The following is a 16,715-nucleotide window of genomic DNA, read 5'->3' on the forward strand; positions in this document are numbered from 1 at the left end:
AGCCTAGAAGAGGCTAGATAGAAATGGGCCAAGCAGTGTTTAAATGAATACAGTTTGTGTGTTGTTATTTCGGGCATAAGCTAGCAGGCGGATGGGGTGTTGGGGACACAGCCCCGCTGCTCCTATTACAACAGGTAATTACAGGGCAAGTGTCCTATGCAATTATCTCCAGGACAATTAACAAACCAACTAGTCCTTTCCTTGCTCTTAATGCCTCTGCTTAGCTTCCACCTGTCACTTTTCAAATAGGACCTAGCAACATACTCTAACATCCTTCCTCAAGACTCCATTCTGCAGTGTTTCTCTGTGACAAAAATCAAATCACATTTTTTTTTTTTTTTGGTTTTTCGAGACAGGGTTTCTCTGTGGCTTTGGAGCCTGTCCTGGAACTAGCTCTGTATACCAGGCTGGTCTCAAACTCACAGCGATCTGCCTGCCTCTGCCTCCCGAGTGCTGGGATTAAAGGTGTGCGCCACCATCGCCCGGCCAATCTTTTCTCATTTATAAATCCTAGAAGACCCAACTACAAGTATGGTGTAGGAGGTCTATATGTTGCTTTCATTGGTTAATGAATAAAGAAAACTGCCTTGGCCTATTTGATAGGGCAGAACTTAGGCAGGTGGAGAAAACAGAACTGAATGCTGGGAGGAAGAAAACCGGGTCAGAGAGAGCTGCCATGGAGCCGCCAGAGACAGACATGCTGAATCTTTCCTGGCAGGTCACTGCCATGTGGAGATATACAGATTAATAGAAATGGGTAAATCAAGATGTGAGAGTTAGCCAATAAGAGGCTAACTAATGGGCCAAGCAATGATTTGATTAATACAATTTCTGTGTGGTTATTTCAGGTGTAAGCTAGCCAGCAGCCGGGATGAGCAAGGCCCTCATCCATCAACACAAGTATGCATAGACCTTCCTATACATGAAACTCCTATCCTCTTCAGTGTTTGATGTGGGATTCCACTCTGTATGCTATGAATAAGTTTTTGTTTTGTTTTTTTTGTTTGTTTTTACCATTGGTTAATAAAGGAGCTGCTTTGGCCCATGGAATGGCAAAATATAGCTAGGCAGGAAAACTAAATTGAATGGAATAAGAAAGAAGGCAGAACCAGGGAGACACCACGTAGTCACCCAAGAAGCAAGATGTGAGGTAACAAACCAAGAGCCTCATGGTAAAATATAAAATAATAGAAATGGGTTAATTTAAGATGTAAGAGCTAGCTAGGAATAAGCCTGAGCCATTGGCCAAACAGTGTTGTAATTAATATAGATTTTGTGTGATTATTTGGTTCTTGGTGGCTGGGAAACGAAAGTGCACTCTTCATTTACAAATGTTCCTTCTTTCCTTTCCCAGTTCCATGTCTACTCAAGCTGATCCCTTGATCTGGATATGCCTAGTCTTTGCCGCTCCAAGTTTACATACTTTATATACTCATTCTTTACACACTAACTGAGATTCCTGAGAAACCTGATACCAGATTTGGTACTCATGACAGTGGTAGCAAAAGAATGATTAAGCTTATTTATACTCACAAAGAAAAATGTTGTGGATGCAGATATAAACAAATCAACTCCAATACATAGGTTAGGACTAGAATAGCCAGATATGACTTGCTGACTGGCTGGCCCCATGCACTGTGGTAAGAAGTATCCTCTACCACCTCTGGGGGGTACTCTGGCTTATCCTTGCTGTGGTCCCAGGGCTTTCCAGTAGAAGTTAAGGTGAGCAGCCCTCTACCCATGCAGGCAGGACATATTCCAATCCAAACCTGAAGCGACCATGTCAGAGAACAATCCAAAAAGATCAGAAACAAAACATTACATACACCTAATATCCCCAACTCACTCTTTCTTCTAATCTTACTAGGATAGAAAAATACAATTAATTCTGTACTTTAATCAATTAATTATTAATTCTGTATTTTAATTAAATTGGAGATACCCACTCCCTGTTACTGCTCAAGATCAAGAAGGGCAGAACAAGACATGCTAGTGTAGTTGGAATTTCTAACCTTCAACCCCAAAAACAGATATAGCGAAAGTAACAAACAAAACAAACAAAAACACCTTACAGAAAATCAAGGATGTATGCTAATTACAGGACAGGATGAAGGTGATAAGACAGTAAGAAATCTATAGGACAGAAGAGCTGCTTTCTCCCTCAAACTGCAAGGGAGGGTGCGCTAAAGACATAAGGAAATGCTACAGAGCAAGAGGCATGACAGGTATGACAGCGACTTGGGATGGGTGGATAACAATGGAAAGAAATTATAAAAATATGAAGTATAGGTCAGGGAAGCCTGGATGAAACAGTATCTTCTAGACACGATGAGACCACTGAACTCATGAATTCATGCCATCTGTGGTTTCTGCACAAGACCTGAATACAATTAAGCCACCTAAATTTCCAACACTTCGATTTCAAAGGTGAGAGTAAAGGACAGAAATAAACAGATGGAGCTCTGGGCTGACGCTCCGCTGGGCTCCTCTCTTCAGAGTGGGTCCCTCTCTGGGGTAGAAATGTGGCCTACAAAGCAGAACACTTGTGGTCTGATTGCTTCCAAAACCACTCTGCGATGCCACGTTGTATAAAACCCAAGTATAATGACATGTATGTTTTAGCCACAGTGACAGGATGAAGGAGAGGGCATGGAAACTGTCCTTATTGCTGCCTCAAAGTCCTCACAGGTTCACTTCATGTAGACACATTCCCAGAAGCAAAGTAATCACATAGGTGGTGTACCTGCTGAGGCATCTATTTGGAAATGGCCAAGGTGACCCACTCCAACTGCTATATGGCTGTATTTTAGTCAAACTTTAGACTAGTGTCCAATCTTAAGTTATTAAGAAAATGTCTATAAACCTCTAAGGAAACCTTGTGTGCAACAAAATCTAATTTTTTTATTTCAGTTTCCTTAGAGACAGCTAGAGAATTTAGTTAACAGTTTGGGATGTGAGAATAATAACTTACCACACAAAGAAGCCAAAATACAACGTAGAGTATCTGGGTCTTAGAGAAGAGATCTTGTCCAAATTTTATGCAAACAATAGCTTCCAAGAAACCAATGACCCTAAGCAGACAAGAAACAAGAAATTCTATGTTAGTTTGCCTTATTAGAACATATCCAGTGCCAGAAACGTGCAACAGATGAGTCACAAAGTCAATGGTCAAGCTTTCTGCTCCAGACACTGGTAGCAGTTACTGTACAAAATGACATAGTTCCTCCCCACCACACGTTTTTCTGAAAATATTTTTCCCCTCTTCTTTTCTCTAAAATCTTGACCCATTAGCTTTTAAAATCTACAAACACCCAGCATCACCTGAGAGGGGACCCTCTGAAGCACAGAAAATCTACTATCTTTGAGAGGGGGTTCAGTTTTTTGTCAGAGTTCAGCAGCTACAGAGTTGGTTGTTGTGGGCTAGAAACTGCCTTCTCTACCCTTCACCTGCTGTCTATACACAGGGAGCATGAGAGCCCTCCAATGGAATCTATTAATATTTGAAGGAATCAACCATATTCTCTCCTAGTCTTTCAAGAGTTTCACGATTAACTGTCCTTTGTTTTACTGACACTATAACCTTTTATCCTCTCTTAACTTAAGCAATTTTGCTAAGAACAAAAAAAAAATGTTAATACACACACTAATAATTCATGGTTTCTATTTAACTAAAACATTAAAGAAAAGTAATAGGCCTTTACTAAGGCTCAGAGGTTGAAGATAAGAATGGATGAGGTGAGAGTCACAAGTTGGGCTAGAAAGACGGCTGAAGAATACAGATGTTGAATAGCGCCACTTTAGAGAGTGTATGCTTGGAACAGAATCCAGACGATCAATTATTGGTGAGTGAGTACCTTGGTCTCCCTGTCCACTGGCAGACAAAAATCAAAGCCATCATCAAATACATGGCTGGTTCTAAGCAGACTGTTTGCAATTAGACTCATTTCAGAAAAGCAGAGAAAATGATACTAACTTCTAAAGTTTGGGACTCTCTCTTTTCCTATCTGTACCCAAAGTTAAATAGTTGCCATCTGGAAATATTGGAGACCACTTCTCCTTAATTACCACCACCATCAAAATCCCAAGCTTAAGAAGCATTTAAACTCATAAATTCTTACAAAATAGTTAGTACGCCCATCTTGAAGTCTTAGGCCATGATCTCACACTGGATGGCAGCTTGAGCCTGCAGTGCTAATAAGAGTCACTCTTTCGCTGGAACAATAAACAAGGCTGAGTCTAGGACCCAAGTATGAGTATCTTCACGTCAGTCATCCAAACTGAGTACAGCAGGAGAGTTCTGATTGTTCACTTAGATTTAAGTTTCTTTTCAAAAAGCACACTGTTATGGTTTATATGTAAAATGTCCCCCCTCAAGAAGCTCATGTTTACATATTAATACTTGGTCTCTAGATGGTAGTGCTGTTTTAGGAGAACATGGAACCATTAGGAGAACCTCACTAGAGGAAGTGGACCTCTAGGAGATAAGCCTTGAGGTTTACAGCTAGTTCCACTTCATGTCCTCTTTCTGCTTCCTGGTCCGCAGAGACATGAGCTCCTGCTGCCTTGATGGGCTCTACTATCTGCCTTTCCCACCATGATAGACTGCACCCTTAAAGTATGAGCCAGAGGAAACCTTTCTCCTTTAAGAAAACCACAGAGAAACACTGTTTCGAAAAACAAACAAAAACAAAAAAACAAAAAAAAAATTTTTTTTTTCGGTCACAGCCAATTAGTGCTGGCAACAAACCACTTCATTTTCACACACACACACACACACACACACACACACACACACACACACACACACTTAAACACAAGTCTCATAAAAATAACTGCAACCCTCATTAAACAAAAATTACAGGAGGCCTTTGTTTTCAACTAAGCTCTTGTCTCAGGTCCCAATAGAGCAGGTTAAAAGTCAGTCAAAGAAGTTTTCTGTAACCATGTAGAAACCAATGTATTTATCTGAGTTAAGAAACTGGAACTAGAGATTACAAAATTGTAAAATGTGCCAAACAGGCCAATTTCATAGGCATAAGGAAGCTCTTTCTACCTAACCATATAAGGAAGGCAAACTGAAGCAACCTAATGTCAACAGTAAATATTTGTTTGATTCTGTTTCCTTATCTTTATCTTAAAGGAGCATAATGCTATGAGATAATCATTCTTTGTTTCTGCTTTCTCCCCACCCTTTAATCTCCATTAAAATGAATCTACACTCCTCAATTTACTGTATTTGTTCTACTTTACAAAGTAAGTATTCCCCAATTCTAGAAAAAAAAAAAGAGCAATTAAGATCTTTAACTAAATTGTAATTTTCCTTTGACACCTACTTTGGTGGTTTTCCATTCTGCTTAATTTTTACTTTATTTTTCCTTCATTCTTATTTTATACATATAGGTGTTTTGCCTGTATGTATACCCATGCCTATGGAGACCAGAAAAGGACATCAAATTCCCCGGGGAATGGAGTTATAGTGGGTGTGGGTGATAAGAATCAAACCCAGGGGCCTAATTCAAAGAAGTCTTAGCCTCACTAATCTTCTATAACTATGATTGCCTTGGGTTTGGGGGAAACTGCCTGTTTCCAGCATGGGCATTCATTTTTCCAGTGATCCATTTCTTTGCAGTAGGCACATTGGTCCTTTTGTAAAGATCTCCTCTTTTTATCGTGGCATGCATGGGTAGAGTTTAAAATGGCTGGGGCTTGTCATGCAGCCACAGTGGGATACCCCATTTTCTTTATTAAAAGAACTTTGCTGTCTTTGCTATCAGACATCTTTAGAGCTATCTCTAATAGTTCTGACCTGTTCTTTCCTGCAAACCCATCCATTTTCTGTATCTTTCTATGCATGTCAGGGACCAACTGAGCAACAAAGGCCAAGATAATTGCCTTGATTTGCCAGGTCCTCTGGGTCTATAGGACTGGATAACTGACAGGTGTTCAGGACATCCAGGAAAGCTGAAAACAATTCATCGGGGTCCTGTTTCACATCTGCTACCCAGAAATATGGGTTTCTGTCTTGGCAGAGCATGGCCAATTGCCTTCCAGGGAGTACTTCAGCTGCTTTTGTGAGAACCTATTCCATTTCTTCAGGAGTGAAAAGGGTGTGGAGAATCTGCTGTTTGTCATCCCACATGGGGAGATCATTGAAAATATAGAATCAATTAGAGAAATTAATTGTAACCTTCACCATTCGAGTAACCTGTAAATTTTCTGATTGGACATGGAGGGTATGCATTCAGTATTATGGGAGCTTCTAGGTCCCCTTACCTACCAAACGACAGAAGTAAAAGGGGCAACAGAGGATACCAAAGAATATAAATGAACCACCAACTGGACTGTTAACCTAGGAGAAGGAACTGCGACTCATTCTTGTATTGTTATTTCTGAGTGTCCCTACCCTTTACAGGGGCAGGATCTCTTGAACAAGTTTCAGACAACAATGTCATTCTTAGGAGACTCTCCTAGATTGCAATTGAGAAACCCTACAGCTTTTAACTATAGCCTACCCGATAAGTGAGGAATATCTGCACCTACAAAATCCAAATCCCCTAGAAGGGAATGGAAAAAGTTGCAGATCCAGGAAATTCCTCCAGTTTGGGCAGAGGACAATCCTCATGGCCTGGCAAAATATGTGCCACCAATCTTAGCACAACTAAAATCTGGGTCAATGCTCATCTGAGTCAAGCAGTACCCCATCTGCTCTTAAATGATGAACTCTCTCTTCCTAATGCTGCAACTCTTTAATATAGTTCCAACCATAAAATTATTGCCACTGTAATTTTGCTACTGTTATGAATGGTAAATATCTGATATGCAGTAATCTGACTGCAAACCCTGTGAAAGGGTCATTTGCTCTTCCTAAAGGGGCTGTGATGGAAAGGTTGAGAACTACTGCTCTAGACCCTGGAACTCAATTTTAATCACCATCCAGTAAGGTACAACTTTCTATCACAGTGCTTTCTGCCATGGTTAGCCTTGTTGACTCTGCTGTTTCTCCTATTCACTTGGACTATATTTCTTGGATATGCAATTGTAAAGAAAATGTCACAGCACCACCTGTCTGACCCATGTCTCCTTTCCAGAACTAAACATGACCACATGACATCAGAGGACATCCTCTGTCGGTACACCAGAATCGTAGAAATGGGAATTCTCCTTCCTCCCACATAGCACTAAACAAAGGAAACTTAATCCGCCTGATCACTCTTGAAGCTGCAATCACCTGGGCAGAAAAATAGGCTTACCCACTGACTCAGAAGAAACGGGTGACAATGGCCCTTTGTCTCCTGGGATTAGGGGGCGGGGTGTGTGTGTGTGTGTAGAAGAACTTACTGAATTCTAACTTGAATATCTACATTTTTATTCTTTAAAACCACAGAGAATCTCCTAGTGCCATGTTTATACACACAAAGGAGAATTCGGCGGGGAGGGCAAAAATCAAAACAATCATCTCTGGATCATCTTCGCATGACAGCTTCTTTTATATTTTGCTCACCTATTTTAACCAAGTGTGCATTGATTTCTAACTCTGCCTGAAGTAATTTATTCTAAACTGTCACACTCAATTTAGAATGCAGATTAGATCTTGAACCTAGGCTACCTCCTACCTCAGGGACTCATCTTCCTATATAGATTTACCCAGATCCCTCTTGAACTCTGGATGTGAAAAAAGATCCTTGGTGTTTAAGCAGCAGAATGACTTACACAGAAAAGAGGCTCAACCATAAGAGGGTTTGAAGGGGAAATAGGAGTATGAAATAGTCAACAGTATATTAACTAACAACATTTGTACCCACAATTTGTAACCAGGTGGCTGTGTTAATTCTTGAAGCAATAAAATTATACTTTGGGATGCATTAAGTTCTTTCACAGAGACCTTCCAAGGTCGAAATAACATGAGGTGTGGCTCAGCCCAGGACAGATGTCCCAAACTCAAATATGTTCAGAGGAATTCAACTGATCCATACTGGATCTAATTCATTTTGTAAAGCAAGGACTATGAGTTCTTCAAGAAATAGTTTCTGAACTTGATCAACATCCTTGATGGGGAATTACACTAGAAGACTCTTAAGAAATATTCTACGAAATTTAGGGGTTCAAATGGTTTTGAGACCCCCACAATCACAGATACTCACCCAAACACCCAGCACTGTGTCCCTACGCGCTTGCACTGCGTGTCAGTGAGGTAAGCATAGTACTGTCTGAAAGAGCAGAGTTGGAATACATGAGAACCTCTATAGGTCAAGGTTCTACACAACAGCAGCACTTTCCAGAGGGGATTAAAAAAAAAAAAAAACCTGCCCTGCCTTGCTTGCCATATTACAGCTGCTTGGTCTAGTTCTACTCAAGTGAACAGCCAGGGCTATTCAAACATTCCTGTAAGAGATTCTAAATACAGGATCACAGTGTTGGCAAAGACAGCACTGGTCCAGCACCATTCCCACAGCCATAAGCAAGTCAGTCTGGGCCTGATCCAGCCTCTCTGGAGAGTGGAGACCACTTCAGAAGGTCAGCTCCAGGCTTCTTCAACTGTCTCTTATGGTATCTTCAGGGTTATGGGTGTTGATTGTACAGGTAAAAACGGAGACATCTTTCCCTTGCTGAAACTGGAAGGACCCTGGCTGCACTTCACTATCTGCATGACAGGGCTCTGAATGTTGCTGACAAGATTAGCAAAGAGTATTCAAGTGCTCGAAGCAGCACTGCTGACAGAACTACATATGGACACCTTTCAGATGTTTCAGGCTGTCACATGAAGATAAAGACAGATAAAAGTCACTTTAATAACTATACCAAAATACCAGAACGAGGTATTTTGTATTGCACTTGAGTTAATCCATGTAAAATGTGTGTTTACATGAACATGGCTGTATTTGGTGAGTGAATGTCAAATAAGGCAGTGTGGTTTGGAGCCTCACAAGTACTCCTGAACTCTGTCCATGCCTGCAGAAGGCAAGCGAACCAGGAACTCACCATTTTTAGGGGGTTCCCTTGAGGATTTGAGAGACTCTGTGGCAAAGAAATAATATATGTACACAAAATTTTACATTTAACTCTGTGGGACTCAAACACTTAATACTCATTAATGAACTATGACCTCATTACCTCAAAGTCCCCAGCAAAAAAATCTGAACATATGTTTTCTCATTTTATCCACATTTTTATTACCTTATTTGCCTTTACTAGATTGACATGGTACCCTCTAGAGAACAGTTTTTCTAATTGAGTTTGTTGATATTGGGGGTCATAAAGATGACCAGAGGCAATGACTGGGATAGTCTCTTTGAGCAAGGTGACTCTATCTCCTCTCCTTGTTAAAGTAGCCCCTCCACTTGTATGGTTCAAATGCAGATTAAAAGTGGTGATGGGCTAACAAGATGGCGCAGCAGGTAAAGATACCTTCCGCCAAGCCTGGCAATCTAGAGTTCCAGGAATCCACATGGTAAAGAAAGAAGACTGCAATCTGTCCTCTGGCCACAGGAGTGCATGGCACTCCACTTCTACCCCAACACAAATTTTAAAATGTGAAAAAGTGGTGGTGGCCTGGATAAGCTAAATAATTCTATTGTTTTTAAAAGTTCTAACTCCTTTAACTGCTTAGTTTCCATGTATGTGTTTCTTCAGCAGCAAAACAGTGTAAATGCGATTTCTAAATAGGAAACTAAGACAAAAGAAAAGGATTAGCTTTAACTGTCCCTTGTGGGTGTCCAAGAAGGACATGAATAATGTGCCTCTTCCAGTCCTATGAATGCAGAATAATATTGGCATAGACACTTACACTCAACATGGCTGTCCTGGAGAATTTTCAGAAGGAAATCAGTTTAACTGAATCTCTACAAAATCTCATTTAAAAAATAAAGTCGCTTGTGACTTCAACTCTATACAAACTTTTCTTCCTACCAATAATCTCATTTTAGGAAATCCAGTGTCACCTTTACTACTTTTAAACAGGATATAAGAAGACCATCAGGGGCAGACTATACAGGGACTGAAAACAAGAGTTCTAGGGGGTGCCACTACGTAATCACTTTCTTTTAAAAACTCTCACTGTTAGTACTGAGGTCTCAAATCAAAACATTTTCTTAATATTCTGGGCAAATATTTAGAATAACATTTTCACAGAAAATCTGTCAGTTGATGTGACGGCCCTTATACGAGGGAAGAAAACACAAAGCAAATATATGTCCTCAGCAAATGGCAGTGGGACTGGACAGAATTACCTCACGGTAGGAGCTGTAATGCAGCCGATGAAGAGAATTCTACACCAGCTTAAAGGATGGCTGGCTTGGAACACAAAGATGTGCTTCAAGAAGAAGGTATTCAACTCAGTCAGCTGAAGAGAAGAGAGATCAGTCACCCTGTGCTGGGCTACATCATGAGCATACATTCCTCAAACAGGTCTTCTAGAGCGAAACATAAGCAGGATGCCCAAAGCACTCTAAGAAAATACATGGGGTCTCCCAGAGATTGATACTTAAAGTAGTAACAGACAGTACATAACCACTGACTAATTAGGAGTAGGTCGCTCTGTGTGTGTGTATGTGTGTACATGTATGACTGAAGGAGTGTATGATCTCTGGCTATCAGCTATTTGAAACATTTTTTGTGCACTTCTGTCACTTGGCTCCTCTGCATGATCTGTTGGGGCAGTCAGGACAGACTTTGAGCCCAGGACAAATCGTGCAAATCAGTACTTCTATAGTCGTATGTAAATCATGCCACTCTAAAAACAGCCTAACTTTAGATAAATCAATATTTTCCTAAAGATGTTTGAGGTTCATCTGCGAGCTAACTACATGAGGCATGTAGTTTGTATGTTCAGAGTTGATGTAACTTTCGTTGGTGGTGTTCTGACACAAGGTCTTGCTACGCAGTGCTGGCTGACCTGGAACTATGTAGCCCAGGTTGGTATTGAACTTGCGTTAATCCTGTTGTCTCACTCTCCTGAATGCTAGGATTATAAGTGTGTGCCACCACTTCCACCTTGTAAGGATTTTTTAAATTATTTTTAATTGCAATTGGTTGAATCTTCAGATATGGATCTTGCAGATATGGAGGCAAACTTCTCCACAGTAATGATTTACTCATTTGCAATTCTGTAAAATAAACTCTATCAAGAAAGGAATTGTGTGAACAAGATTTTTCAGTCTTAAAATTCCCATTTACTTCTATACTTGTGTGTGTAGTTGTACATGTGCAACACAGTGCATGTATGAAAGTCCTGAAATTTTACATTTGATGATTCTGAAAAACCTTTAAAGCAAAATGTAGTTTCCCAGGGTGAGTCTCCAGAAGCTGTGAAAACCTCTAGGGACAGAAAGAAAGAAAAAAAGTCTGTCTCCAAAACGAGAGGCATGAGACTCTTTCCCCACTGGCTACTGAGATTTCTTCCACCTGGAATGTTTCTCTCCCCCAGTTCACTGCAAGATTCACACTATCCAAGTGTCCCATACCTACAGCTGAGACAGCTCTCTGAACATTATACAAACTGGGAAAGGCCGAAATACACTTTTGTACACCAAAGAGTAAATTAGGAATAAAAGAAAGGACTCAATGGTAGTAGGGTGCTTGCCTGGCACATGCAAGACCCCAGAAAAACCAGCTGTGCTTCCTTCTAATAAGGAAAAGACAAAACTTGACACCAATCCAATTACTGTCTCAATTTTTTAAACAACTGCCCCCAGTATCTATCGAGGTGGATTCCAGACATTCCTTGGATACTATGGATTCTATTCCTAGCACTGTAAAAACTAAAATTAACAATTAAATAAAAAAATTTTAAAAACTCTTCTTATAGTATCTTTGGTTTTGAAAATATTCTTCAAAACAGTGTTATACCCAATTCATTGGGTGATGGGTGCTAAATATGATCTTTTCCAGGAAATCAGTTCCTAATTTGTAATTCAGAGACTCCTATTTTTAAATGTCTCCACACTGAAGCAATTCCTCAAACAGTAACCTAGATTTTAATTACTCTATATGCCAGCTACAAAATCTCTTCTAGAGTATCCAGCTAACACAAAATATAATCTGCCATTAGTTATAGCCTCCAGGAAGATTCATGTTTTGTTTTTACACTCCCCCCCTTAGAACGGACATCTATAAGATTACCTGCCAGATGATCATGAATAGGTATATCCCAGCCACTCTCTGAAAAGAAGACTTAGGGTCAAACCACCTGACGTAAGTCCAGCTAGCAGGGGTGAACTGCAATACAGCACGTTTGATCTTCCCTGTGGTGGTATGGATGTCCCTGGAAGAAGAGAATGGAAACCATGAAATAAGAGGGGAAAATGTAAAGCTACACTGATGATATTCTAGTAGCTTCTCAGAACAGAGAGGAAACTTTCTATTTGGAAGGGTCTCAAGCATAGGTCACAGGAACACACTTAATGAGGTGCTTGGGGTTTCGTGGTAAGGGTACAGTGATGTCAACAAGATCAGAGATCTGGGTTCTGCTGAGCTAACTGAGGGTTAAGTTTGTGAAGTATTAACAGGAATTAAAGATACAACCTGGAAACAACCAGGAAGAATGTAGACAGAGAAAAGATACTATTCCCTCCCATTCTGTATTCCAAGGGCCAAGGGGGTGTTATGGTAAGGGGGCTCATGTTTCATGCTCTTGAGATCACCCCTTGTCCGTCCCCAGAGTTTGCAGTGACAATGATTTTTTTTTAACTTTTCATCAGTTTAATCCTGGGAATCTCTCATTCAAATGTCTCATGTTACAAAATGCATCTCACATGCAGGAAGATTTAGGTTTAAAGATTAGGTGGATGGTACAGACCAGCTTTGTTCACACAGAACAGGGTATGCTAACCTTTTGGTTAAGCCAAGAGGAGCCTAATTCAACAGAGGTCTATACTGAGGACTCTTGTGTTTGGACTGTATGCTCAGTGTCAATGACATAAATAACAATGTTCTAGACCTTTCCTTCCAGAGGGAGAGAGATGGAAGACAGGGGGAAAGCAGGTCAGGTTCTTCATCCACCTGCCTTATGTACCTTCCCAGCATAAGGATGTGCTGGGAAGACATCCCAGCACGGATACAGGTACAATAGCAACAAGAACAGAGACTGCCCAACTTAAGAAGGATGGCAAAGGGTCCTTTTCCTTATTTTCAAAATGTCGAACATAACAAAACAAATTGAAATACATTACAATCCAGAAGCAGATTATTTAATGTAATCAAGAGGTTAATTTAATTTAAAATAGTCTATATTCATTATATATTTAATGTGGCTTTCAAAATACTGAGCCTTTGTTTAGTGTGGGCTTATATTCTGGCATCTTGACAAAATGATTCTAAAGTTGAACTTGGGATGATAAATGCATAAATACAGAAGTACCGTGACTGTATTTGAGTCAACCTGGTATAAATTCACACTCAACTGCTTAGTGATCATGTATCTTTAGGAAAATTACTAATCCTGGGCTTCACTATTACCATCCTAAGAAAGGAGCACAGTCTATCCTCAGGAATGATGCAAGGCTTTCAAGTGGCACTTTGCTCCACTTGCTTGGAGCAGTGTCTGGCCCAGATACTGTTTACACAGTAGATCAGCTTTAAATAATTACAAAGGCCTCAAAGTCAATAGTCAAAGAAGGGATTGTTAGGAAGCTAAAGAGCACAAACTAGATAATTAAAAGGCAACAGGTACAAAACTTCTCCTTTGTACTGCATACCAATATAAATCTAACCTAGGCTAAACATTATTGTGTAGGTTTATAATCCCAGCATGCAGGAGGCTAAATCAGGGGGATGGAGTTCAAGGTCAGCCCAAGCTTTGTTAGTAGATTCCATCTAAAACACCAATAAGAAACAAAACAAAACAAAAAACCCAGACAGACAAACAAATAAGCAAAAACTTTTAAGATAGAGCAAATATATTATTTCTAATAAAAAACATATAATCAAAGAACTGAAAGAAGTGGTACTTGATGGACAGACCTATAATCCCAGCTACTAAAAGCTTGAGGCAGGAGGATTACAAATTCAAGATCTGCTTGGGCTACAGAGTAAGTTGAAGGCCACCACAGCAATTTAATGTGACTGGAGATGAAGAGAGGGCTGGGTATGACTTGGTGGCACAGAACTTGCTTAGCACATGCAGGCACTGGGCTCAATCCAAACACTGTGGGGGTGGAGTATATCAAAATGGAAAGCTAAAGTACCATTTATGGCAACATGCAAGAATTCTTGAACTATAAAAGGCAGTGAAAGACAAACTCCAGAAGAATTAGGCAGAAATCCTTTCAATATAATGTGGGATGAATCTGAAAGGTTTAAAAACAGATTCAAGGGAACAGTGAATGAATACATGTACATACTCAGGATGGGTGAGGCTACAAATCAGTGTACTCTAGTTGTAAGAAGCTTACCAGTTAAAAAGAGAGAAAGGACTGGAAATGCATATAGAGATACATAGATACATCATGATTTTCACTGTAGCCTTTAAAACAGCAAAACTTTAGAAACAACTAAATGACCATGGACTATTTTATGCCTTGTTTATATACTGAGATATATATATATATATATATATATATATATATATATATATATATATATATACACATGGAAAAGCCTTTGAAAATCATCTTTTGAAAGAATATTGGCTGATTTGGGGAAATGTTCATATTTTGTGATATAAACTTCCTAATGCAGTGAGAACATCTATTATCATACCTCAGGTCTTCACAAGTTGAGGAGCAATGAATGAAGTAATGGCAGTAACACAAACCGCCCTTCTATAAGCACAGAGTGGAGTGGGGAGGTTACACTCAAACTAGGTTCGGGGCAAACTTTCCTGATGAGATGACAATCAGGGTCAGCAAAGGAAAGTAGGTGTGGTCGTCTTGGAGTAGGTATGGCCTTGTTGGAGGAAGTATATCACTGGGGGGTGGCATTTGAGGTTTCAGAAGCTCCAGGCAGGCCCAGTATCACTTTCTCTTTCTGCTGCCAGCCAACCCAGATGTAGAACCTCTGGGCTCCTTCTCTAGCACTATGTATGCCTGCTCGCCTCCTTATTTTCTACCATGAGGATAATGGACTAAACCTCTGAATTCTGAGGCAGCCCCAATAAAAAGTCTTCATTATAAAAGTTGTGGTAGTCAGGTGTCTCTTTGCAGCAATAAATCCCTAAGACAGGGTGTGTGAAAGGATGAACCTAATGCTTTTTAAGAGCTCCCTCATGCAACAGTCTGATGAAAATTGGAAAGGCTAGCCCCAGGGGCAGACCACTTAATATATGGATGAGAGTTTAGATTCAGGCTGAGGAAATGAATTAAAGGAGTGGCCATGAGAATTACTTTGAACCAAAAGAGCGCTCAAAGATGAAATGGCAAATGATTTCACATTTCCTATACCTGTTTTTCATGTTTTCAGACAGGGTCTCACTATGCACCTCAAGCTGGCATGAAAGTCACTTCATAACCCACAGCTTTGAACTTGCATAATCCTCCTGTCTCAGCTTCCCAAGTGCTAGATGACATATGTAAATCACTATACCCAGCAGCATTTTCTAGATGAATGTTTGAAAATAGATTTATAATTATATGTACTTAAATTGCCAATGTAGCATTCACCTGTTATTGTGAGATTATACTAAAACCCATTTGCAATAAAGCCCAAACCATATACAACACTGTGACCAAGGTTCCAAAGAAGAGAACTCACTTGAAGCTTGCCCAGTGGTAAGTCCTCATCTCCAAAAATCGGCAAACAACCATGCCCAGCCAGATGCCACCACCATTACACAACAAGATGTCCAGAATGACCTGGTCCCACCAGCACTCAGCAAAGTTGGGCAGCAGATGCATGAAGAAAAGCTGAGGAACACAAGAGACAACAGTTGAGTAAATATTGTTAATGGGGCAGGGACCATGAATATAGATTCTTTATAACACATTGTTTCAGAAAATGTGTTTCCCTTTTCCCAAATGTATATAAAAATAACAATAACAAAGTCTGAAACATGCTTCTGCTTCTTTATATTGAAGTGTTTTTTTACAAATAACATTTATTCAAATAGCTCTCCTTTAAAAACAAACAGAAGAAAACAAAAACGTGGATTTCAAGCACTGGCAGCCCTGATGAGCCACACTGGTTGATGGTACACAGAGGTATCTTCAAGAGGAATAAAAAGAGGCTTCAAAGCCGACAACAAAGTGCTGCAAATCCTCAAAATGGGAAGCCTGAGAATGCAAGCTGTGTGTTTGGGGACAGTTCCAGAATGGTGGCCAATTTGTGAGTAGCTGTAAAAGCAGAGGTTGGCTGTTGATGCATAGTGAAGGAAACAGAGGTTCAATGGGACATTTAAAGTATTGGTGCCCAGCCATTCCATTTTCTAGCAGGCACCACTGTACGCATGCTGGCCAGATAACAGGGTGTCTAAAATGAGTATCCAGGGAGGTTGGATCTGAAAATACACCAGACTTGGGCAAGTGCTACAGTGGTGACGTCAATGGACTTTGGGGACAAGATGGGCTCATTCTGAATGAGGGCAACTGGGAATGGTTCCTGGAAGAAAAGAGATGCCTAGAAAAGGTCTAAAATATGAGAGGTATTTAGAGCTGCTTTCTGTGTCTAAACATGGGTCACTGGTGGCAAAAGGGTGAGAAAGACATTCCTTCAAGTACAGCCAGGGAAATAGCAGGCTAGTAGGTAAGGACATAGAAAGAGAAAAGGACTGGGCCTAGGTTCTGATG

At 40.2% G+C, this 16,715-nt stretch overlaps 1 protein-coding gene across 2 annotated transcripts in view; it reads right to left on the minus strand.

The window, feature by feature from the left end:
• Ptdss1 (phosphatidylserine synthase 1) overlaps window positions 1-16,715 on the minus strand; it is a 53,682-nt gene that overhangs the window by 10,633 nt on the left and 26,334 nt on the right. For both annotated transcript variants that reach the window (XM_075961237.1, XM_075961238.1), the window contains exons 6-10: window positions 15,685-15,836; window positions 12,118-12,259; window positions 10,227-10,339; window positions 8,142-8,207; window positions 2,972-3,071 (exon numbers count right to left, since the gene is read on the minus strand). In XM_075961237.1, the coding sequence (XP_075817352.1) occupies window positions 2,972-3,071; window positions 8,142-8,207; window positions 10,227-10,339; window positions 12,118-12,259; window positions 15,685-15,836 (573 nt within the window). The remainder of the gene's footprint in view (window positions 1-2,971; window positions 3,072-8,141; window positions 8,208-10,226; window positions 10,340-12,117; window positions 12,260-15,684; window positions 15,837-16,715) is intronic.

This window comes from Microtus pennsylvanicus, chromosome 2 (genome assembly GCF_037038515.1).
Source record: "Microtus pennsylvanicus isolate mMicPen1 chromosome 2, mMicPen1.hap1, whole genome shotgun sequence".
In the NCBI taxonomy this organism is placed as follows: Eukaryota; Metazoa; Chordata; class Mammalia; order Rodentia; family Cricetidae; genus Microtus; species Microtus pennsylvanicus.